The sequence below is a fragment of the Gasterosteus aculeatus genome, chromosome 21, assembly GCF_964276395.1.
Source record: "Gasterosteus aculeatus chromosome 21, fGasAcu3.hap1.1, whole genome shotgun sequence".
In the NCBI taxonomy this organism is placed as follows: Eukaryota; Metazoa; Chordata; class Actinopteri; order Perciformes; family Gasterosteidae; genus Gasterosteus; species Gasterosteus aculeatus.
In genome coordinates this window covers 4292034-4315759 of record NC_135708.1, presented here as the reverse complement: position 1 = coordinate 4315759, position 23726 = coordinate 4292034, and the positions used below count along the sequence as shown (strand labels likewise).

Sequence of the window (23726 nt, the reverse complement as noted above, 5' to 3'; positions counted from 1 at the left end):
AGTGAGGCCAAATGGCATGACCAAATATTCATAATGTCCACTGGGAGTGTTGAAGGCCGTCTTCCACTCATCCCCCTCTCTGATCCTGACCAAATGATAAGCGTTGCGTAGATCTAGTTTGGAAAATACGGTTGCCCCTTGTAGCAACTCAAAAGCAGATGAGATGAGTGGAAGTGGATACCTGTTTTTGATGGTGATGTTATTGAGTCCCCGGTAATCAATACAAGGTCGCAGGGATCCGTCCTTCTTGCTCACAAAAAAGAACCCCGCGCCGGCCGGGGATGACGACGGTCTAATGAGACCGGCAGCCAAGGAGTCGCTGATGTACTTCTCCATAGTCCTAGTCTCAGGGGCCGACAGAGAGAATAGTCGCCCTCTTGGGGGCGAGGTGCCCGGAAGGAGGTCTATAGCACAATCGTACGGGCGGTGAGGCGGTAGTGAGGTGGCCCGAGCCTTGTTGAACACCTCCTTTACATCGTGGTAATCCTCGGGTACGCCCGTGAGATCTGGGGACTCAGGAGACACGGAGCGGCTAATGGCAGACGCCGGCTTTAAACAAACCGCGTGACAGTGAGGACTCCACCCAAATATAGTCCCAGTAGCCCAGTCAATGTGCGGATTATGCCTCCTAAGCCATGGAAACCCCAAAATGACTGGTTGTTGAGGTGCATGAAGTACATGAAAGGTGAGTGCTTCACTGTGGTTACCTGACATCTCCAAGCGCAGCGGGGTGGTTTGATGAGTCACCCTGCAGAGTAGCCGACCGTCCAACGCCGTGGCCCGGATGGGTCTTTCCAAAGCGATTTGCTCAATCCCCATCTTGAAGGCCAGGTCTTGGTCGAGGAGATTGGCGTCTGCACCCGAGTCAATCAGAACCGGAACAGTGTAGCTCTTATCCTGGAAAAACAACTGGGCATGGATTTGGGGTCGAGAGGGCATTTCTAATCTAACTTCCCGGCTCACCAGCGCCCTCTGGTTGACTGGTGAGCCCTGTCTTTTACTGGACAAGCGTTCACATAATGACCGCTTTGACCGCAGTACATGCATTGGTTGGCCTGCAGGCGGCGGTGCCTTTCAGCCGGAGCGAGTCGAGCCCGTCCCAGCTGCATTGCCTCTGGCCCCGCGATAGACTCAGAAGGTCCACCCTCGGTTGGTGCCCGTCGCGGTTCCGGCCACTGGCGCGGCGGTGATCCTGAAGCTGCGCAAGCGACCCTCTCTCTTCTCCGCTCCCGCAGACGCCCGTCGATCCGAATGGCGAGGGCGACCAGCTCGTCTAAACCAGCAGGGAGATCCCGAGCTGCCAATTCGTCCTTTACGCGGCTGGATAATCCGTGGTAGAAGGCATCGCGAAGCGAGGCTTGGTTCCAGTCACTCTCCGCTGCCATGGTGTGAAAGTCAATGGAATAGTCGGAAACGGATCGTATTCCCTGCTGCAGACCAAACAGTCCCCGGGCCGCCTCTCGTCCGGGAGTGGCATGGTCAAAAACCCTCTGCATCGCCTCGGAAAACGACGCGACGGAGGAACAGATAGAAGTCTGTTTAGCCCATTCGGCCGTTCCCCAATCCCTTGCTCTCCCTGTGAGCAAGGAAACAATGTACGCTACCCGGGACCTCTCGGTGGGAAACGCGGACGGCTGGAGCTCGAAGGCGAGCGAACACTGTACCAGGAACGGTCGACAGGAACCGGGAGCGCCGGAACAACGCTCGGGTGGAGGAAGACGTGCGTCGGACATTGGAGCGGAGGTGGGTGCTTGGGCAGCAGCGGGGGTGACGTCCGGAGTACGCGTCACCACGGCGAGGTTCCGCAGGTGGTCGCGGAGGGACTCCATGCTGCTCTCATGGCGGGCCGACATAGACTGCATGGCCTCAGCCATGAAGTGGAGCTGCTGCTCATGGCGCTGCAACATGTTGCTTGGATTCGGGGTTTCGGGCTCGGTACGTTCTTGGTCGGCTGGGTTCATGTTTGGCCAGATTGTACTGTCACGGTTACTGATACCGGAGTACGGGAGAACCCAAATGCACGACTCGTACACGATGGACAAGACAGGAGGGTTTTAATCAAGGTTCAGGCAGGGTCAAAACCGGGAGATCCGTCAGGAGGCAAACAAGTCCAGAGGGGCAGGCAGGTAATCCGTAGACGAGGACAGGCAGGGTCAGAATCAGGAGGGCACACAGACAGGCAGACAAATCCAAAACGGGGCAGGCAGGTAAATCGGGGTCGAGGAACAGACGAGGTCGGAATCGAGAAAAACAGGATGGTTTCGGGAAACGCTGGAAAACTTGGTAGAACACACAAGACAATCTGGCAGTGAGCAACAGAATGTGACTGGCTTAAATAGTGAGTGACTGACGAGGGAAGGCACCACAGGTGAGGGTGAGGAGAACCAGGTGCAGGAAATCAGGTGACGAGGTGGGAGGATCTGAAATGACAGGAGAGTTAGTGAACATGCAGTGGAGATGAATAGACTATGATGTGAACACCCAGTGAAGATGAAAAATAAACTATGATGTGGACGTATGTGTGACACAAAGAATAGATTTCAACATGTCCTTTCCTCAGAGAATGACTATGAATATATTCTGTCCATCTCTTGAGACATCAGTGAAGGTCTCATGTATCAGCATGGTAAGTCTGTAGAGAAATCCTCTTACTGCTCTGCAGACGCTCAGCCAGCTCCTCCTGCTTCATTCTCCTCAGGAAGTGCACTGAGATCTTCACAAAGGCCTCTCTGCTCCTCCTCTGCTCTTCATCCAGCTCCTCCTGATCCTCCTTCTCTAAGCATTCTGGGTTATCTGAACTCACAACCTTCTGGATCTTCTTCAGCTCGTTCTTCACAAAAGTGAGGATGTTCTCCTCCAGCAGCTGGAACAGAACATTCTATGAATGACACCAACTAGAACATGGAAGCCACCAAAGTAGTTGTTCATGTACACACCATGAAGATGGAGTCCAGGTGTGTTTGATGCTGCTGGGCAGACGGACCTGTGGGAACCTCTGAGCTCTCCTGGTCCTCTCTGTGGAGGAACATGAACCATCAGTTCACATGGTGTTTGGAGCATCAACACCAATACAACATTAGTTAAATATATTGGCTTCTGTCATGATTGATCATGATGGAAACCAGATGCTGAAGATTGTTGATCATGACGGACAGTTTATTAGTTCAGTGACAGTTAGTCATCAGTTTCATCTGGTTTTAGTTCTTACCAGTGCTGTAGTGGTAAAATTAGAGGTGAGTAAACTCTGAATTTTGTGATCATACAGACCTCGACGCGATGCGAAGCAACGCAACACAAAGCGTCGCGACTCTGTAAGGCTGTCCTGGCTATATTGCATTATGTTATCAGTAAAAGTCATATACAATCAATGACAATGAATACATGTGTTAGTAGTTTGTAGTTTATTAAATTTAAGAAAACAGTAAAGAAAAGTATGTCAACACAACACAACAACACAATTGCAGATAAAGAACTGTCTACATATGGAGTCTCCTTTTTACAGTAGTGCCCAGAGGGCCTCCCTGTCCTCCACGTCAGGTCCTGCCTTGCACAGAAGAGCCATGAACCATGAGCCATGGCTCCTCTGTGCTTCTCCTCTCTCTATTGGACCTGGTGTTTCTCCTCTCCCTGTGCTCTCTGCATCATTGCCTGTCCTCTCACTGCCTGAAAAAATATGTTGAATTTAAGAGTTAACCAGTTAAGCAGCCTGTCAATTACACTGACAACATAAGCTAAAGGAACACTCATTTACTACCTATGTCATCGGAAATAGCCTATACAGCATGGTTTTTTTCACATTGAGAACTGACTTGTTTTCTAATCTACGCGTCACCAGGCGTTTTTCTTGTCCTTTTACCGTGCACGACCGGCGAACACAGAGCGCGCGACTACTAACCCTCCCCCGTCGGTCGTTCCGCCCGCAACGACGACTACCCCCCCCCCGTCAGTCGTTCCGCCCCAACGACTACTACACCCCCCCCCGTCGGACCTTCTCGACCGGTCCGCGAAATATTGTCTGACATGAAACCGGTCCGTGAGGTAAAAAAGGTTGGGGACCTCTGGGTTGATCCACAACGTGTATCTGCCTCCGGGATCCTGATTGGTCGCTGCAGCAGCCGCAGGGCACTGGTTGGATGCTCACAGACCGTAATACAGCGCAGATGAAAATGATTCAGACTACGGCGTTTATATGTTCAACAATAGGAAATGTAGTCTTAGCTGTTTTAAAATTACACCAAGTTTATTTCGGATTATTCCAACGGAAGAATACAAGGCGCAGGGAACTTTGAGGTGCGTTAACGCCACTTAGAGGTGCGTAAACGCTATTTCCTAATTCTAGAGATGCGTAAACGGCGTTTACGTGCGTTTACCCTCCACTACAGCCCTGGTTCTTACTGTGGGTCATAAAAACAACGTCTGCAGACCTCTGCATCTGGTACAAAGTCCTATGGAACTACTCCAAACCTCTTTAGTCCGTCCCCTGACCTCTAGAAGTCTCCTTAGATCTTCTGAAACTAGTCTTTGGACCTTTTCACAGAGTCTACTGACGATAGTTGGTCCATCGCCATCGCCAAGGTGTGTCTCCACGGGGGGGAAAGGGACACCGGAGCTGTCCCCTCCTGATGAGAGACTGGTGGCAGTGATTGGGGATCGGGGACAGGGTCTGGGCCAACATCGCCGTCAGGGGTCGAGGCACGTTTGGAAGCTGTGCCACATCATGTAGCACAGCACATGCAGCACGATGTTTCACACCTTTTCAGGAGTAAACAACAACCTCCCTCCAGTGCAGTCGAGGCAGCGCCATCTGCCCTTAAACAGGCCGATGGTGCGCTGCACTACAGCGCCAATCCTTCCATGTGCCACGTCTCCTAAGAGCGAAGATCAGCCATCAGCGTCATTACGCATTGTGACGGCATCATGGCGTTTTATTACCGTCCATCTGATTGCATCTGACAAGCAACAGCTGTGTTTAGAGGATGAATTTAATAACATGCCAGTATTATTGCATAACATATTACCACCTTTATTATATAACCAGATGTGAGCTCTGCTGATCCTGATGTGGAGGAACTAGCTCACATTGTGTTTACATCTGAGGATGTTTACAGTTAATGATTCACCCTTAAACACACACAGACCAGTTAGATGAAGATAATGAGTTCTGTCATGATGGATCGTCATGGAAACAACAAGTTAAACAATAAACAAACATTTATGTAATTCATGACTGAGGATCAGAACAGTTCTTCATCTGTTTAAGAACTTACTCTGGGTCATAAGAACGGCGTCCATCTTTGAAGTTAATCAGACGACCTTTAGACTGATCACTCTTCATGGACACACATCTGGGTTCAGGTCCAGATTGCAGACCAGGTTCAGGATCAGGTCCAGCTCCAGGTCCTGGTCTCTGATGGATCCTGGTTACACATGTATGTATTAAATGTATTGATCACAACGTTAAAGCTACTCTCACATCTGGAATTAAGAATTAAAGCAAATAAAGCGTCTGTCTATGTCTAGCTGTATCTCACCCTTTTGTTGTGACACAATACTAATCATGGTTATTATTATTTTCTATCTTTCATCGTAGGCGTTGGACAACAGTACTTTCTGATTGATGTTGTCTTCATGGACAGATGCGAATACTTCCAAAGCCATTCTATTCACTGTCAATCACAACAATGTGAGCGTGATGATGTCTGGGCCGTGGTGACTGATAATGCTGCTCACTGTCTGAAGGAATACAGGAGGCTCTGAGAGGAGTGTTGCCCAACAGCGTACATGTAACCTGCCTCTGCCATGTCATCACGCTGGTGGGTGAGACCTGCCAGCTCTGCAAATCATTCTCAATTGTGACATGGATGAGATCTGCCTGCTAGAAAGAGAAGATGGGTGCGCTTCCTCATCAGCAAGGAGTTTGTGCAAGCTAAGGCTCCGAGTTGCACTTGGAATTGAAGTTTACAATGTTTTTGATATTTCCACCAAAGTTAAGTTGAATTTCCCAAATGTTTTATTGTTTACTGCACGGGCTGTTGCAATTGTTATGCACCTTTGTTAGTAGATATTGACAGGACTATTCTTACTTAGTTTGATCTTACAAAGAACTAACGGCATGTTTTGTTGAGTCATGTATTTTGTTTAATTTAAACCAACAAATCTGATTTTTTTTTTTGAATGACTGTTCTGTTTGGACACACAAGAAAAGATATTGCCATGTTTTTATCATGCAGCATGTTTTTGCCTGAAATAAGGTTCTATGTATGGAAGTTTTCAGTTTTAACTGAATATATTGTCTACATTTCAGTTCTTAATTCACTGTCTCTGCGTAAAATGTTAAAAACCGAATTCTCAAATATAAAAAAAAAAAAAGAATTGTGGGAAAAATTAAACCAGAATTTGAGAAAAAATGAAACAGATTTCATAGGGCCCTACTTACTCTGTGTCATAAGAACGGCGTCCATCTTTGAAGTTAAGCAGACGATCATTAGACCGATCACTCTTCATGGACAAACATCTGGGTTCAGGAGACTTTCCTCTCTGCTGATGTGAACTGAAAGAAACACTGAGATTACATCATCACGTCATCATCTAATCATGAAGCATCAGCCCACATGGTGTCCGTCCTCACAGAGACCAAAACAAGGTAAAGGTCCATGACGTGAGGTCTGGATGTGGACCACATGACTCCCTGTAGTGGTTTAGGTCTACTGGTCCTGCTGGTCCCACTGACAATCAACAGCTCAGTCTTTCAGCTCACTGTTTTCTTCACCAGTCAGTTTGGTTTAGTCCCAACAGGTCTCACCAAGTCCTCCATGGAGCTCTCCCTCCCTCACTGGACACTGCTGAAGGGCCCTGGAGCAAGAAACCCAGAACCTCCACCAGAGAGTCTGGTAGAAACACCTCATCATCAGCCTGAGACCCTCACCTTGCATCAACAGAGGGACCAACATCTTTGAAGTTTAGAGGAAGACTCATAGACCGGTTACTCTTCATGGACACACAGCTGGGTCCAGGTCCTGGTCTCTGATGGGTCCTGGTCACACATGTAGAAGCAGAGTCAGTGAGTCAGAGACGTTGGGACATGGAGACGAGTGGAGGACAGTTCCTCTCACCTCTGAGCTTTGGTCTGGCTGTCATGTTCCCCACACAGAGGGGCTTCAGAGGGAGGGACTCCGTCCTCTGGGTCCTCAGCCTGATTCATAGCAGAGTCCACACCTTCACACCTTCACACCAACCTGCTGGCAGAGCTCACACGTTATTATCTTCATCAGGACAAACACACAGAGCTCATTCACCTCAACACTAAAACTCTCATGGGACACTTTGTGTTGTTGTCTTGAGACAACGTGTCAAGAGACGTCATTTTAAATCCTCATCCGATAAATGTCGTGTTTCTTTTAAGCGCTTTCCTTTGGCAGGAGGCAGCGGTTCATCAGGACGTTATTTATGTTAAAAAAATAATTATTTCATGAATTGACATGCTGAATATCAATATTAAGAATATCAAACTCTATATGCAAGTAAATGAAGCATTGTTTATCCCACAGACAGTCAAACAGATGGCAGGTAAAAAAGGGTACTGTACAGATGTTTTATTTATTACTATCATAGATAAATATTCCAGTATTGTATTTGTGGTATCGTAAGTATCAGTTACCGTAATATTTTGGCAGGTATAGTATCGAAGTCATCATTTTGGTGTCGTGACAAATCTAGTTGACGCCCACTTTAACCGCTAGAAACCTCGGCGTGACACTCGACAGCCGACTCTCCCTGACTCCCACCATCACTGACAACACCATCCTGTAGATACGCTCTAAAACATCAGGAGAACGTCCTCTTCTCACTCAGGAGGTACTGATTCAGGCTCTTGTCGTCTCCCTCCTGGACTACTGTAACTCTCTCCTGCAGGTCTCCTGCTACCACCATTCCACCTCTGCAGCTCATCCACAATGCAGCAGCTCCACTGCTCTTTAACCTTCCTAAGTCCTCTGGTGCTCACGTACCGTGCTGTGAATGGATGGGGTCCATTTTACATCCAGGACCTGGTCCAACTCGACATCCCGACCCGCACTCTCCGCTCTGCATGTGATAAACTGCTTGTTCCTCCTCACTGAGAGCAAAACACTCGACTAGATCTCCACTCTTTGCTGTCCTGCTCCTAAATGGTGGAAGGAGGTCTCTGAAGACATCAGGACCACAGAGAGCCTTCACATCTTCAGACTAAAGACACAGCTCTTCAGACTCTACCTCCACTAACACACTAACTGCAGCACTTACATTGGACTTATAATGGTTCTTATCTACAGCAAGTTGTAAAGCGGCTTATTTGATGAAAGTGCACTTTGTTGTTTCTTGTTCTTCTGGGTTTGTGTCCTTATGGTTGAAACGCTCTTATTGTAAGTGGCTTTGGATAAAAGCGTCTGCTAAATGACCTGTAATGATTTAAAAGATGAACATTAGCACTCATCTTCCAGCAGATGGAGCTGTGCTGTTTCTCCTCTTCATCTCCTTCAGAGTCCAGAAGTCAGTAAAACAGTCCAGTATCACATGACATGTGTCATGGTCAAATATGTTAGAACATAATGATCACTTTTAGCATAAGATTGTCTATATTGAAGCTTGACGTGTGAAAAGCAGAATGACCCAACGTTTCCATTTGCAGCGGAGTCTAAAGAAAGGAGGGCGAGTCAACTTGCTCTCACACAAACGCTGGAACAAAGGAACTGTCTGTTACTTCATCTCAACCTTCATATCTCACTTCGCAATTTGTCATACTGGCCACTGGAGACGACCTTCATGTGTGTGTATAAAAGCTCAGCGCTGCTCGGAGACGCGTCTCCACAGAGCTCTGTAATACGTGCGCGTGTATTTGACCTCCTGCTAGCAAGAAATCAATTGACTTTTACAACTTTGATCATTCATCAAGACTTTGTTTTTATTAGATAACATAGAAATAAATGATTCTCTTCTCCCGAACTAGTTACAATGAAATTTTCCACAAGAGTGTTGCTCGGTGTACCGGTGTTACGTGCCTACTGGTTTTTGAACCTACTGGTTTGTCTACGCGTTAAGTATCAAAAAGTTTAAAATAATTAAAAGTTGTATTTATATAAAAACATTTGACAGTGTTTTTTTACATTAGTAATTCATATTGCGCATAATTTTACATTATTGTTGGTGATAAATTAATTTAAACACCAAAAAATCAGAAGAGCCATTTGGGAGCTGAAAGAGCCGGTTCTCTAAAAAGAGGCGTAATTCCCATCACTACCGGGTAAAAGAGGACGTCTGCTTTGTCTCTGACTTCTGGCCCTGATCTGCTTAGAGGGCGTGGCATCACGTGAGGGGCGTGTCCTCAACTGTGTTGCTTTCAGGAAACGTCGGCACTGTGAGAACTATGAATCCACACTTTCTATCCACCATATTCACATTTCAACTTTGATAAACACGACCTTTTTAAACAGATGTGAGGAAAGAGAAGAACGTTTAATCTCACAGAACCAAAACACGTGATGGTGGGCTCGACATGTGGACGTAAAACCGGACCAGAACCAGTACCGGAAACCATTATTTAGGGTACATATCATGATAAAATACATCAACGCATTATCTTTTTTTAATTCGGCAGAGTCCTGACTACAATAAGCTGGAATCCACATTAAAATACTCCAAACACACCTTTAGCTGGTGGGGAAGAGTCACATATGACGTGCAGGTTTGTCCACAACCTTTGGACCGAGTGGGACATTTTGTCGGTGCTTGAAGCTCGCGGACGTTGGAGCCAAAGAACAGCAGCGAATCGGTGGATTATGAATCATTGAGTGAGACAAAGCCTGCAGAGTTACTGTGAAACACACAGCGAGCCAGCAGAGACACACACACACACACACACACACACACACACACACACACACACACACACACGTCTTACCTCTGCCGCTTCTCACGGGAATTATGGATTTAATCTGCTGTTTCAAAGCCATTTACTGCTTTTAATATAGAAATAAAGTGTATATTGCAGAATTATACATTATTATATATATATATATATATATAGTATTATATTATATATTATTATATTATTAGTATTATTATTATATTATTATTATATATTATATATATATATATATTATATTATTATAGTAATATATAGTATTGCAAATAGTTAATAACTCTATTCAGACAGGCCATTTCCCAAAAGCTTTCAAAACTGCAGTTATTAAACCTCTCCTAAAAAAGCGGAGCCTAGATGCCTCTATTATCAACAACTACAGACCAATTTCAAATTTACCTTTTATAAGTAAAATAATTGAGAAAGTTGTCCTACAACAACTTAATCACTTCCTGGCTTCAACTGGCTGCCACGACAACTTCCAGTCAGGATTTCGACCTCTTCATAGCACCGAGACGGCCCTTATTAAAGTAGTAAATGACCTCCGTCTTAACACAGACTCTGGCAAAACTTCAATATTAATGCTATTAGACCTCAGTGCTGCATTTGATACTGTCGACCAGTCAATACTTTTGGACAGGTTGGAAAACTGGGTGGGGCTCTCAGGCACAGTCTTAAGCTGGTTCAGGTCATATCTACAAGACAGGAACTATTTTGTTTCCATTGGTGACTTCGTATCAGAAACAACCGACGTAACGTGTGGAGTCCCCAAAGTATATCACTGATATGCTTCCACTACATAAGCCTTCAAGATCACTAAGATCTTCTGACACCAATCTGTTAGTGATTCCCAGAGTAAATACAAATCATGGGAAAGCATCATTTAGTTACTACGCAACAAACAGCTGGAATAAACTTCCTGAAGATTTAAGACTTGCCCCAACTCTGACCACGTTTAAAACAAGACAGTAAAACTTTTATGTTCAGCTTCGCCTTCTGATAAATTTGACCTACATTGCACTTTTTACCTCTGCCTTTAATTGAACAATTTAAATATGATTTTAATCTATAATTTTATTTGCTGTTTTTAATTCTTTTAATTCCTGCATTTTATTTCACTTTATTGTATGAAATGTTATGATGTGAAGCACTTTGAGTCTGCCTTGTGTATGAAAAGCGCTATACAAATAAAATTGCCTCGCCTTGCCTTAAAGGACTGAAGCAGCAGTTGAGACAAACAGAGCGTCTCTCAGGTGTGTTTCAGGAACAAAGGCCCAGGTGAGCTCTGTGGTCCCTGCTGGGTCCTAGTGCCCCTCCGTCTGCTACCTTCCCCTCCTCATCAGTAACAGTCCTCACAGACCTCAGATCAGAGTGAGCTCCTCTTCTTCATCACAGCGTCATCATTCAGACTAACAGCAGCTTCTCTCTGCCTGCTCACACAGGCGCCATCTTGTTTCCCAGCTTTAAACAATCACACCTTCACAACCATCAATGATGTCATTCAACCAATCACAGCTGCACTTACTGAGCTTGTAGACATGAACTTCCTCAGTGAGCAGCTCTCTTCTGTCCTCAGCAGGTCCGTGTAGAAAAGGAGCTCCGTGCTTCACTTCAGCTTCCATCAGACGGAGTGAAGTGACGCAGCTTGCTGTCCTTCATCACAGAGGGTGTGTCCTCACGTCACCATCAAAGTATGCAGTCTGACTGGTTGACTGAGTCTCAGTCTGAGCTGTTCACAAGGTCAAAGGTCCTCGTGAACAGAATCCTCCTCACGGCTCAACAAGAGTCTTTCAGGATCAAAACCAGCATCTGTGGAACGATCCTTTCACCTTGTAAAGAGTTGCTATGACAACAGACTGGATGCTGTTGTTGGACCAGATGTTTCAGTGGACCCGTGCACGCCCCTCTTTGTCACCTGGTCTTCTTCTACATGTAGACTAGTAGGGAACACGTGATGAAGCAGAAACCTTTGTAACACATGTAGTGAAGAGTTTATATTGAATAAAAACATCCACTAAGACAACAGAGTCTGAGCTGAGAGTGTTTTTATTCTTCACTCCACTTTGATGATCAGGTTGAACCTGTTGGGGCGGAACAACTTCCCCACGTATCAGTCTGAAGCCGCCTGCCAAATCACAAAGGACATGTTGTTACATGCAGTGTTCTACTTCCTCATCACATGGCACCTTGAACCCTCTGGCTCATATACCTGCTGTGCAAAGGATTGTGGGTAAGAACAGCCAGTAAAGCAGCCTGCTTGCACACAGTAAGATGTGACTGAATGTAGAACACAAACTGTAATTCCTCCAGCTTCTGTCATTGATCATCATGAAAACCAGATGCTGAAGACTGTCGATGGACAGTGTATTAGTTGAGTGACAGTTAGTCATCAGTTTCATCTGGTTTTACTTCTTACTGTGGGTCAGAAAAACAACGTCTGCAGACCTCTGCATCGACAATACAAATTCTAATGAAAGTACTGCAAAGCTCTTCAGACGGTCCTCTGACCTGTAGAAGTCTCCTTAGATCTTCTGAAACTAGACGTTGGACCTTTCACAGAGCTGCTGGCAGTGACGTGCGGTGAGGTTGGTGGCTGGAGGCTCTGACTCTTTCAAAGTCACATTCACAAACATATGAATTCAACAAAGTAGCATAAATTCACCATCAACTGGCTGCTTGCACTTGGACTACTGGTTATGTTTCATGTCCCGTTTCGTATATTCTTTTATAATACGGGTGAAATCAAGCGCTCTGATTGGTGGAGAGTGAGTCACGAGGTGCACTGAATTGAGCCATAATGTAATGTTACCTGTCTCAAGTGATTTAGGTCACTTTTTAGCCAAAGAGGAACATTCAGGTGGACGTCATGAGCCAAGTGAATGAATGAGACGGTGCGACATCGAGCAGGGAGACCTGCCATGTTTTCACACCACAAATGAATGTGAAATCCCTCACTGACATCAATCCATATTCACTTAATGTTACAATACAACCAATCATCATGTTCTTCATCTGGTTCTTCTGTTCAAGAGCTTAGTGAGGCTCATAAGAACCACGTCCATCTTTGAAGTCAGTCGACCTTTAGACCGATCACTCTTCATGGACACACAGCTGGGTCCAGGTCCAGGTCCTGGTCTCTGATGGGTCCTGGTCACACATGTAGAAGCAGAGTCAGTGAGTCAGAGACGTTGGGACATGGAGACGAGTGGAGGACAGTTGGAGATGGTCCTCTCACCTCTGAGCTTTGGTCTGGCTGTCATGTTCCCCACACAGAGGGGCTTCAGAGGGAGGGACTCCGTCCTCTGGGTCCTCAGCCTGATTCATAGCAGAGTCCACACCTTCACACCTTCATTACATCACATGTCAATTAGCTGACGCTAATAAGCCGCTTTACAACTTGCTGTGGAAAAGAACCATTATGAGTCCAATGTAAGTGCTACAGTTAGTTAGTGTGTTAGTGGAGGTAGAGTCTGAAGAGGTGTGTCTTTAGTCTGAAGATGTGAAGGCTCTCTGTGGTCCTGATGTCTTCAGAGACCTCCTTCCACCATTTAGGAGCAGGACAGCAGAGAGTGGAGATCTAGTCGAGTGTTTTGCTCTCAGTGAGGAGGAACAAGCAGTTTATCACATGCAGAGCGGAGAGTGCGGGTCGGGATGTCGGGTTGGACCAGGTCCTGGATGTAAGCTGGACCCCATCCATTCACAGCACGGTACGTGAGCACCATGTTTAGAGGACTTAGGAAGGTTGAAGAGCAGTGGAGCTGCTGCATTGTGGATGATCTGCAGAGGTGGAATGGTGGTAGCAGGAGACCTGCAGGAGAGAGTTACAGTAGTCAGACTGACGACGCTTCATGAATTAGACCAATGGATAAAATGCATTTAGTGTTCACCAGGATACAGCCCTGATTCTGACACTATGTGATCAGTAAAGACATGAGAATAGTGTGACACCGCTGTCATGTTGACACTAATCAATAGAATAACACCAATGCACAGCTATGATCGTGTTCAATTCAATGATGAAAACCCCAGTGACATTGAACGCACCATCCAGTGTGACACCTCATTGCACCACGATGCTCCTCTTAATGAAGTGATGAAGTGGTGATCCAGAGGTTCTACAGAGGTCTTCACCTCCTTCAGAGACTCATTTATTACATGTAGTAATAAAAACATCTGATCTTTTTATGGAGGTAAAAAGACGGAAGAGAAGCAGAGTTGTTGTTTGACACTAAACTCAAATCTCACGTTTAAACCTTCAAACGAGCTCAGAGAGGATTTCCTCCTCCGGTTCCCCAGAGTCTCGCAGCTTCCTCCTGCATCGTCTTCCTCCTGAGACATCAGAGACCACTTCCTGTCTTAGTTTGACCTTCAGTGCTGTTTGTTCGTCCTTTTGTGTGATTGTTGAAATGGCAAAAATGTGTTTTTGATGCTTTGTGTTTGCAGAGGGCTTGTTCACATGTGACCATGACGTTCTCAGGAGAAGACAACCCTGTAGGTCCCAAGTCCGTCTCCTACGCAGTCAATCCATCAATCAATCAATCAATCCATCCATCAATCAATCTATCAATCAATCAATCGATCCATCCATCAATCAATCAATCAATCAATCAATCAATCAATCCATCCATCAATCAATCAATCGCTTCATCCATCTCAATCTGTTGGTTCATAGCTGCTTTTAGCTGCTTGGACAATAAGAGCCTTGTGAATACGTCCATTTCTTTTACTGCATTAAACAATAGAATGATTTCATTCAGGAAACCTTTAGTTTTTGCAGCCGCTGAGATCTCATGAAGAAACGTCACATTTCTTCCTGCGTTTTTACAGATGTTGATATTTCTGCGCTGCACACTGATGATGTCATAGTGACGTTTATGTAATCCATCACAAGATCGTCCTCTTCTTCTTCTCCTCTTCTTCTTCTTAAGCGTCTTTGGGTACCAAGAAAAGTGCTATAAAAAGTAAAGTATTATTATTTCTCATGAACTTTGCTGCCTGATCATTTGAGGATCAAAGTAATCAATCACACGCGTCCTGATTAACAGCACAAACTAATCGATTACCGGCAGAAAGGACTCTTGTTCTAATGACTTGTGACTTGTACGTAACGTATATTAATAATCTTTATTCAGATACGGATATCAGCTGTAGGTCACATTGTTAAAACTGTTTCCTCCCCAGGACCAAACATGAGGACGCTTTCACCAACAGCACCTTCATTTTATTGTTTTAGTACCAAATGTTCATTGTGTGAAGTGAGGAATAATGGAAGAATGAAGCAGATCTTTTCTCCAGCTCTCTGATACATGGAGCATATGTCTTAGTTTCTTAGTTAAATATTATATAAGTGATGCATGAAAGGAAAAGGGTGAGAACGTGAACGTTTGAAGCTGTGAAGATTATCTGATGAATAAAACCTGTAAGATTGTGTCACGTTCCAATTAATGAGAAGCAGCCAATCGTGACGCAGCAAAGTCCCAGCTAGAGGAGGACACGCAAACCCGTGAAGCGTTCCTCATTGTCTTTAGTTATTAATTATGATTTTCTATGGTTATTAAACCATTAAAGACGTTGTGACTTGTGGTGAAACGGCGCCACCGCGGCCGCTGTCGGTACTGCAGCAGCAGAGCGGCGTCTCCCTGTGAGTTCAAGTCTTTATTAAACCTGTCCAACCTCAACGGACACCACTGTCCTCTGAATAATAAACATGTCTGTCCTCATCCCTTCATAATGAGAGTCTCTGTCCTCTCCACCAGACCTCCTTGTAGAAACATCTCGTTTTAGCAGCTCCGTTCACCGGAACATGGAGGAGAAACACACAGAAACGGAAGCGAAAAGACTCCGAAGGCTCGTGTTGCTGTAAACGTCTTCCGGATGTAAGTTAGTTCAACGTGAGAGCCGATAAACCGCTACGGTCTCCTGATGAGACAACATGTCCAAAGGGCTCAGAGTGGGATTGTTATCAGACACGTTGGTTCTTCAGGTGATTCCGTGTTGCCGAATAACAGATGAGCTCCGCGTGGTTCACAAAGGCTCTTCTACTTGATGTTAGTGGTGATGTTTGGGCCGGTTAGGCAGCAGCGTTTGTTTAATTCAACCCTTTCTGAACAGAGTTCTGCAGCACACGTCACCGTCAGGCTGAGCGCTTATAAGCAGCTGCTTGGTTTGCCCACGTGGGGGCGCTGTGGCCCACAGAGCCACCGGTTAGTTCTGTGACGTCACACAAGTGCGTTTTAAGTGTTTAAAAGACACTAGAACACAACACACTGAACTAAACCAGAGACGTGTGTGGGACAACGTCCTGTAAGAGGACAACGAGGGAACTCGTGTCGATGTCCAGCAAGGGGACGTTGTCCCTCCAGATGTTAGTCCATCGTGTCCAGAGGCGCTGACGTTCTCAGTGAACTACAAGCAGGAAGTGAACTAATCCCACATGTGCTGCTGCTCGATGACTGAACCCGTTGTTGTGAACAAGAAGAGGCTCTTTAGTCACCAAAGAACAACAGTTACTTCATTATCGTGGCTCCACTGACCTGTGATTGACAGGTGACATCACGTCACTACCTGAGTTAAGACAATGACGTCACTACAAGGCTCACCGCTACTTGAGCTTCTCTGCATGGCCTCAGCGCGCTGCATCGTGCCGCCTTCATTCACGTGTCATTCAACATGATTGACAGCTGTATGAACAGCAGCTGAGGGGCGCGGAGACGTTCCTGCAGCAGGAAGAACGGAGAGAACTCAGAGCACCAGTAAAGGTCTTCAGGGAGCCCCGGTGGTGGAGCTCAGTGGTTCCATTAGCGCCTCGGTCCAGGGGAAGCTTCAGGAGAACGGCTGGTCATGGACGGGTAATAAGCAGCAACAGAAACATACGAGAAGACTGTCCACAGCTGCATCATGAGGGACCTCTGTCCTCGTGTCCCCTGTTGACTGGACGACACGTGGAAGCAGCTGAAGGTCCTGATCTCCACGCTGCTCGTATTAACCTCCCAACGTGGGGCCCTTTCTCAACGATGGGACGCAGAGGACGGACTTGCGTTCTGGGGAGAACAGACTCGGGGGTCCTGACTCACGGGGACAACAGAGGACGCTCGTTTCATGGGACAGCAGCTGCCTCGATGACGTCAGCTGCTGATCCTGATCACCATCACTTTGGCCTTGTTGACAAGTCGTCTTTTCCTCCTCCAACCAGCTGACAGCAGCTCCAAGAGGAAACGCTTCCCCACTTTGTGTCTCCTTGTTTGTCCCCGATGGCACGGCCGCAGTAGGAACTGCTCCAGGAGACATCGGGATGGACTGAAGTCCACAGCCGGCCTCATAACAGCCGACGTAGCCCGGCCCCCTGTGAAGAGGGCGTAGTTACTGTCTGATGGAGTCCATGTGATGAGTACGGAGAACAGCACACAGCGTCGTGTTCACAGGCTGCTGTCTCCATGGCAACCAGGAGACTGGGAGGTGACGTCATGTCGACTGGTGTGTCGTCAGTTGTTGGGCAGCGGAGCTCAGGGAGTCATTGTCACTAATGAAGAGGCTGCTTCTTGATGTCCTCCTTCACTTCCTGATTCCAGCTGCACCCCCATGACGCACACACACACACACACGCACACACACACACACACACACACACACACACACTCTGATCCTCTGACCAGTGGCTCTGGGTTGGGAAGGTCAGGTGTTATGTTTCCTTTTACTGATTCTATTCTTGTTCTTATCACTTGGTTGGAAACACGTTTCACACACAAGCAAGTTTACTTCCACGAGCGGCTGAACAACACAAACAAAACGTGGGGCTGCAGGTTGGCGTCTGTGACTAAACACAGGTTGGGTACAAGTATCCTGGGAATGAACGAGGTCACTAAAGTGGACGTGACTTTAGAGACGAATGTCCCCACACTGTACCAGGTGGACCAGGAGAGTAAGCACAGTGTGTGTCCCCAGCACCGCGCTGTCATTGGACAATAGAAGTCATGCTTATTGGACCCAAATGACCAGTAAGAATGTCAAATGACAGAAATTCTCCTTCTTTTGTCCAGTTGCCAACGAGGCGGCGCCGAGCTCCCGCTTTCCACCGGCCCACTTGGCACGTGAGTTCATCCAACTTGTGTTTCAAACAGTGACCTCTGTAATGCAGGTAAATACCATGTGACTGGGCTTCTGTCCACACGTGAGGGGCACATGGACATGTGACCCGCCATGAATACGTCCCCTGCAGAAGGGGACACTGAGCCGGCTGTCAGTCCAAACAGTCGCACAACTGGAGGCAACAACCAGTCGGCCAGAAAACTCTACTGATTCTGTTCAGACTTCATTCTTTAACTATCCCCACTTTCTTTGTGCAGCATCAGGATTTGCTCCTCTGACGTGTGTGTTTTCCAGCAGTGCGTCTAAGCCTCCTTTGTAGTTGACACATCTTTTTCCTTCAACTGTGTTCACTCCTCCGTGTCCATTCAAACACGTCCTCGTCTCTCCGTCTTACGGCCGACTGCGTCAATCACTTTGGTCCCTGATGGATTAAAACATGGACGCTGCACACGTGGAAATGCTAGCAGGCGCTTTTGTGTCCATCGTTCAGGCTCACGGTCCCAGAATGCACTGCGCACTGCCGTCCCAGCGGCTGTTGGCATCACTGAATACAAAGGAGTTCAGAATGAAGAGATCCTGAAGGATGAGCTGCCGGTCCTTGGTGCCCCGGACACCATGGAGAAGACTGCCAGCAGGTCACACACACACACACACACACACACAGCGGCCTTTGCTTCATGTAAATGTATCATTCACATGCCAAATGAAGCTGTGATGAAGGGAAACGTGGAAGAGGAGCTTTGCTTGCTGCCTTTGCTAAACAGATGGTGTCCTTTACTTTAAGTTTTACTCGCCACACATAGAACAGGCTTTACACTTCCTTTCATGGCGTTCTAGCCAATTGTTTAGAATGTGCTTTGAGACGGGACTTCAACCCACAATCTACGTCCACTGAGTGAGACAGAACCCAGTTAGAAAAGAGCGCTGCAGCTTTCTTTGCAGTGACATTAACTGTGAAACTGCTGATTAGACTTTGACATTACCAACTGCACTGCCATGTAATATGGGCGCACGTATTATACAGCCCAGATTGTGCTAATCACTCCCAAACCATCTGTGGGAGATATATTCTATCTGTAGATTGTACAGCTCCCCAGTCCAGCGTTTGGGACGGTCTGAATGGAGGGCAGATGCTGCTGGGCCTCTATGTGTTGCAGGTTGTCTTGTGAAGCAGCTGGAAAGGGGGGAGGCATCTGTGGTGGAGCTGAAGAGAAACCTGGACTACGCCGCCTCAGTCCTAGAAGCTCTGTGCATTGAGGAAGCCAGGCGAGAGATTTCACTTCTGCTTTTCTCAAATAATCCATGAACATGAAGAAAAAGGGATTTTAAAATGATTTTCTTGAATTATTTCACGATCGGCAGCTAAATAGACCTTTGAGCAGAGGTGGAGGAGCACGTAGAGAAATGGCCAAACGCAAACGTTTGTCCTAAAAAACAAACCTGTGGAGCAGAGGAGTCCACAAAAGGTACAACAATCCAAAAAATCCAAGGGGAAACATTGAAGTGTAAAAGCAGAAAGCAGGTGAGGTTCAGGTTAACACATCATCCTCATGCACGCAGGACTTTATGGACACAAAGGGTTTCTTCCCGTCGGCAGTCGGCTCATCAACAGAGCGCGGCTCCCCCAGCGTTTAATGGCACACGGTACTGGGCCATTCCAGTAGCACGGTGGCTTCCTCACTCATTTATAAACCACAACGGGATCATTTACACACAAGCTACGTCGCCTTAAGCATTTTGAAGCTAAAGTAAAGCACTCTAAATATCTTAAGACTATATTAACTGCAATACCCCGTAAATTGGTGAAAGGCAATTAAATATTGTATGTTAGTAAGTAAGATCGTCCATGGATGATAAATAAATTACAATTACATTATCATTCATTCATATTATTTTACTACTAATTAGTATTTAAATGATACCATTAAGTCTATGTGTATGTTAGTAATATATTTAATTTAATGAGTAACTCGTGGCTCAATACGGTTTCCAAGTTTCTAACCCAGAATTGTTTAAATTGTTGCTGCACAATGTTGCGAGCCTTATTCCTTATAGGACAGTGGGACCCTGCACATGAATACAGGAGACCAGCAGGCAGTTACTAGTTAGTTACACAAAAGATGGCCGACCTGAAGGTAAACCAGTAGTCAACTCTCGTCTTGTGGAAGTTGTAACAAAATGACGGCAGGACGTTTCAGTTAAATGTGAATGTGTCTGAACGCTGGTAAATACGCGTCACATCAGCCACGTGGTCAACGTGTGACACAATCGGTTGGGAAAATCTGACAAGCCGCGTTCTACACAATAATTGAATTGTGTGCTCATCGAGTAGTGAATAAGACAATCCTTCAATTTGTTGATGAAGATCATCAATCAGCAGCTTTGGCGAGAAGGTGTGATCTTTTTTCTGGCTTTTAGTCTGATGCGTGTCTCCTTGCAGGCGGCTGGTGGATCCAGAGGACCAGCTGGGTGACATCCGGTCGGACTCGGTGCCGTCAGAGGTTCGGGACTGGCTGGCTTCCACTTTTACCCGGCAGACGGTTGTGATGCTGCGCCGTAACGAGGACAAGCCACGCTTCCGCAGCATCGTTCATGCAGTGCAGGCCGGCATCTTTGTGGAGAGGTTTGGCTTGTTTGGTGTATTTGATGCAACCGTCATGTGGAATATTGGGCCCTTCATAGTTGTTTAGTCATGATGTGTGATGTTTGTTTCAAGGTTTTCCCATTTAACATGAATGATATAACACAGATAATATAAAGGGTTCATTGGTAATAATAATAAAACTCTGCATTATCCTCGTAGCTGAATAGGGTACAAACATGGTGGACTCCACTGGGTGATTGTTTGCTGTTGATGGTCAAAGCCAGCAGGGATACGCGTTACTTGTACGTGGTGCAACTAAGCCAATCAAATGCCCTCTTAGCCAGCTCAAACTAACCCGCTGACTGAAACCATGCTAGCTGATCCAGCTTAATGTCATTAACTGGAACCAGACGTCGGTCATCAGGATAATTGTGTGTCCGCGTCCTACTTCAAAAGGGGGAAGAGTCGATCAAATCAACTCAAAGGAAGAGGCTCTTTTTTCTCCGCTGACGAGCAGGAGGGATCATGAACGCACCATATAGAACCAGGAGTTTGAATATGTGTGTGTGAATCAGCATGTATGTGTGTATTCCCTCTATTCTTAACATGAGTCCACCTTAATCATATTCTATAAAGATGATAACGGGATGAATGATGACTGACAGGTAGATAATAATGATGCAATAGCAAAGTTAGTGTTGTCTCTGACTGTAAATGGATGAAAGGCTGCATGACAAACTGGAGCTTTAAGTGACTTTGCTGACTTTTATTGATGTAGGTTGTTACAGCAAAGAAAGAACAACAGAATAAAGAGTTCAGTCAATCAGTAAAGTAAAGACAAAACATAGATTTAAATCATGGTTAAAACCTAAATGAGACTCCTTCTCAGGTAACCAAGGCCGCAATAAACAGAGGCCCACGGGGCCTTTTTCAAGCCCCTCCCCCAAACACAAGCACCACCCAACTTAATTTGCGTTGAAATAATGCATCAACAATCCCTCATGGCGGCTGTCTAGAAACTATAGCAGCACCACATGTACAATGCAGACACTGTGTTGTTAAAAGGTACAAGCCCCGCCTCCACGTGCCCGTGGGTCACTACGGGGGTCAGAAAGCTGCATGGGGGCAAGGCCGGGGCTGGATGGGACTCGCCGTGAGTTGCTGAAGGGGATATCACACTTTCACCTTTCTGGGGAAAGACTATGCTGGGGAGGCAGTGACTCATATCACAGCATATGGAACCTTGGACTCAAGCAGAGTAGTGCTCATTCCGTCCCGGTCTTGGACCAGTGGACCAGCTCTTTACCCTCCCGAGACTACTGGGGGGGTCCTGGCAGTTTGCCCAACCAGTCTACATGTGCTTTGTGGACGGAGAAGTCTTTTGACTCTCCAGTTGGTGACTTTCATGGACAGGATATCTAGGCGCACCCGGGGGTGGAGGACCTCGGGTCGGGGGTCTCCATCTCCTCTCTGCTGGTGCTGATGTGATGTTGTCCTGTTGGCCTCCTCGCACAGTGTCCTCCAGCACTGAGTGAGGCACTTTGCACCAGATCCTCTTGGTGAAGAGCTCTATTTGCTTTAATTTGAGTTGAGGTGCTACTGGAAAACAACCGAGGTGGTTCAGGCACACTGACAACTGGCAAAGAGACTCTGTGCTGGTTCACTTCCAGCAGGAGAACCGCACAACGTTAAGCAGGACGGTTTTTTAATCTTCATCTCCCGATTGACACGTTCCTCCTCGTCTGTCTGCCTCTCTCCTTCAGCACTGGCTCAGTGAGTTGGAGATCTTTGCCATCATTTTTGCAGCTGCCATTCATGACTACGAGCACACAGGGACCACCAATAACTTCCATATTCAGACAAGGTCATTCCCACGTAGCATCGTTTGTAGCATTTCAATCCCTGCAGTCTCTGAGGACAGTGGACAACACTGGAGCATGAAGAGATATCTAACAGGTGACCTAATAAAAAGCCTACTATGAATGATAGCAGCTTTACCTCATACATTGTTGGCATTATCACGATGACGGTGAGGGTGATCATTCCTGAAGTAGCCGTGTCGCATTCGCAGGTCAGACACCGCCATGTTGTACAATGACCGAGCTGTTCTGGAGAACTATCACGTCATGGCTGCATATCTCCTTCTACAGCACAGTGATGACATGAACATTCTGTCTAATCTCTCCAAAGACGAGTGGAGGTAAGAGAAGAGCGCTGCAGCTGAAGGGACGTCCTTTTTTACCGCTGTTTCCATTCAATGACTTCAAATAATAATTCACTGTACAATACAACCCCCAGATTACAGTGCAAGTCATTGCTTCTAAAATACTGCCTCCTACTGGTGCTTAGAGGGAGCTACAGCTGATGATACCAGGGAGAAACACGTCACCTTATTTTACAGTCAAGCAGAATCAAATGACTCATTTTAGGGACAAGTTGAGTAGTTTGGGGCAGAGTTGCATCGATCTGGCACTGCATTGCTGCAGAAATATAGAAGTGACAGCAACAGGATGAAAGCATCTCAGTCTCCTCTGATTAAACTTTCCCCAAGCTTCATCTAAGATTCCTTCTGTAGGAGCATGAATGTTTTACTGCCTGCCCTCTTTCAGAGAGCTTCGGGCTCTGGTGGTGGAGATGGTGTTGGCCACAGACATGTCCTGCCACTTCCAGCAGATCAACGGGATGAAAAGCCACCTGCAGCAACATGAGGCGTGAGTGTTTCACGTCTGGGTCCGTCCCGCCTCACGCTGCCAGTCACTCCAGTCCTTCACAATGCTGAAACTATCAAACCATGATTGTTTCTGCTTTACAACCCTTCACGCGCCGCGTCCACTAACTGGACTGGACTTGCAGGCCCGACAAAGCAAAGGCCTCGTCCCTGCTACTGCACACTGCTGACATCAGCCACCCTGCCAAACGCTGGGACCTCCATCATCGCTGGACCACATCCCTTCTGGAGGAGTTCTTTAGACAGGTGACCACTTTGAATCAATGAGCGGCCTTTTCATTTATGCAGTACTCCACATGGCTCTGCACCAGTGACGAATAAGAAGAAGACAAAGTTTGGACCTAGTTTGTTTTCAGAGGTAAAATAAGCAGATGAGTACTCTGGGTGTAACATCAGATAAACCAGCGCTGCCGCTCGCAGCTCACCACCTGCTA

At 46.5% G+C, this 23726-nt stretch overlaps 1 protein-coding gene and 2 long non-coding RNA genes across 4 annotated transcripts in view; 1 reads left to right on the top strand and 2 right to left on the bottom strand.

The window, feature by feature from the left end:
• The window catches only part of LOC144390355 (uncharacterized), a 104241-nt gene extending 83636 nt beyond the window's left edge, over positions 1–20605 (top strand). Inside the window, exons 2-4 of the long non-coding RNA XR_013454380.1 lie at positions 17932–17982; positions 18471–19246; positions 19343–20605. This is a non-coding gene — a long non-coding RNA (uncharacterized LOC144390355). The remainder of the gene's footprint in view (positions 1–17931; positions 17983–18470; positions 19247–19342) is intronic.
• Positions 1–23726, bottom strand: part of LOC144390270 (protein NLRC3-like) — a 199399-nt gene that overhangs the window by 155672 nt on the left and 20001 nt on the right. The window contains exons 1-6 of one of the 2 annotated variants that reach the window (XM_078096746.1): positions 11421–11594; positions 6926–7238; positions 6437–6550; positions 5268–5417; positions 2937–3015; positions 2653–2863 (exon numbers count right to left, since the gene is read on the bottom strand). The exons of the other annotated variant lie outside the window; for it this stretch is intronic. Coding sequence (XP_077952872.1) covers positions 2653–2863; positions 2937–3015; positions 5268–5417; positions 6437–6550; positions 6926–6993 — 622 coding nt within the window. The 5' untranslated portion in view covers positions 6994–7238; positions 11421–11594. Of the gene's footprint in view, positions 1–2652; positions 2864–2936; positions 3016–5267; positions 5418–6436; positions 6551–6925; positions 7239–11420; positions 11595–23726 lie in introns of those variants that run through there. 2 annotated transcript variants of the gene reach the window in all.
• Positions 11924–13797, bottom strand: LOC144390384 (uncharacterized). Its single transcript, XR_013454419.1, has 2 exons — positions 13131–13797; positions 11924–13042 (listed from the first exon to the last, which is right to left on the bottom strand). It is a non-coding gene; the product is annotated as an uncharacterized LOC144390384 (long non-coding RNA).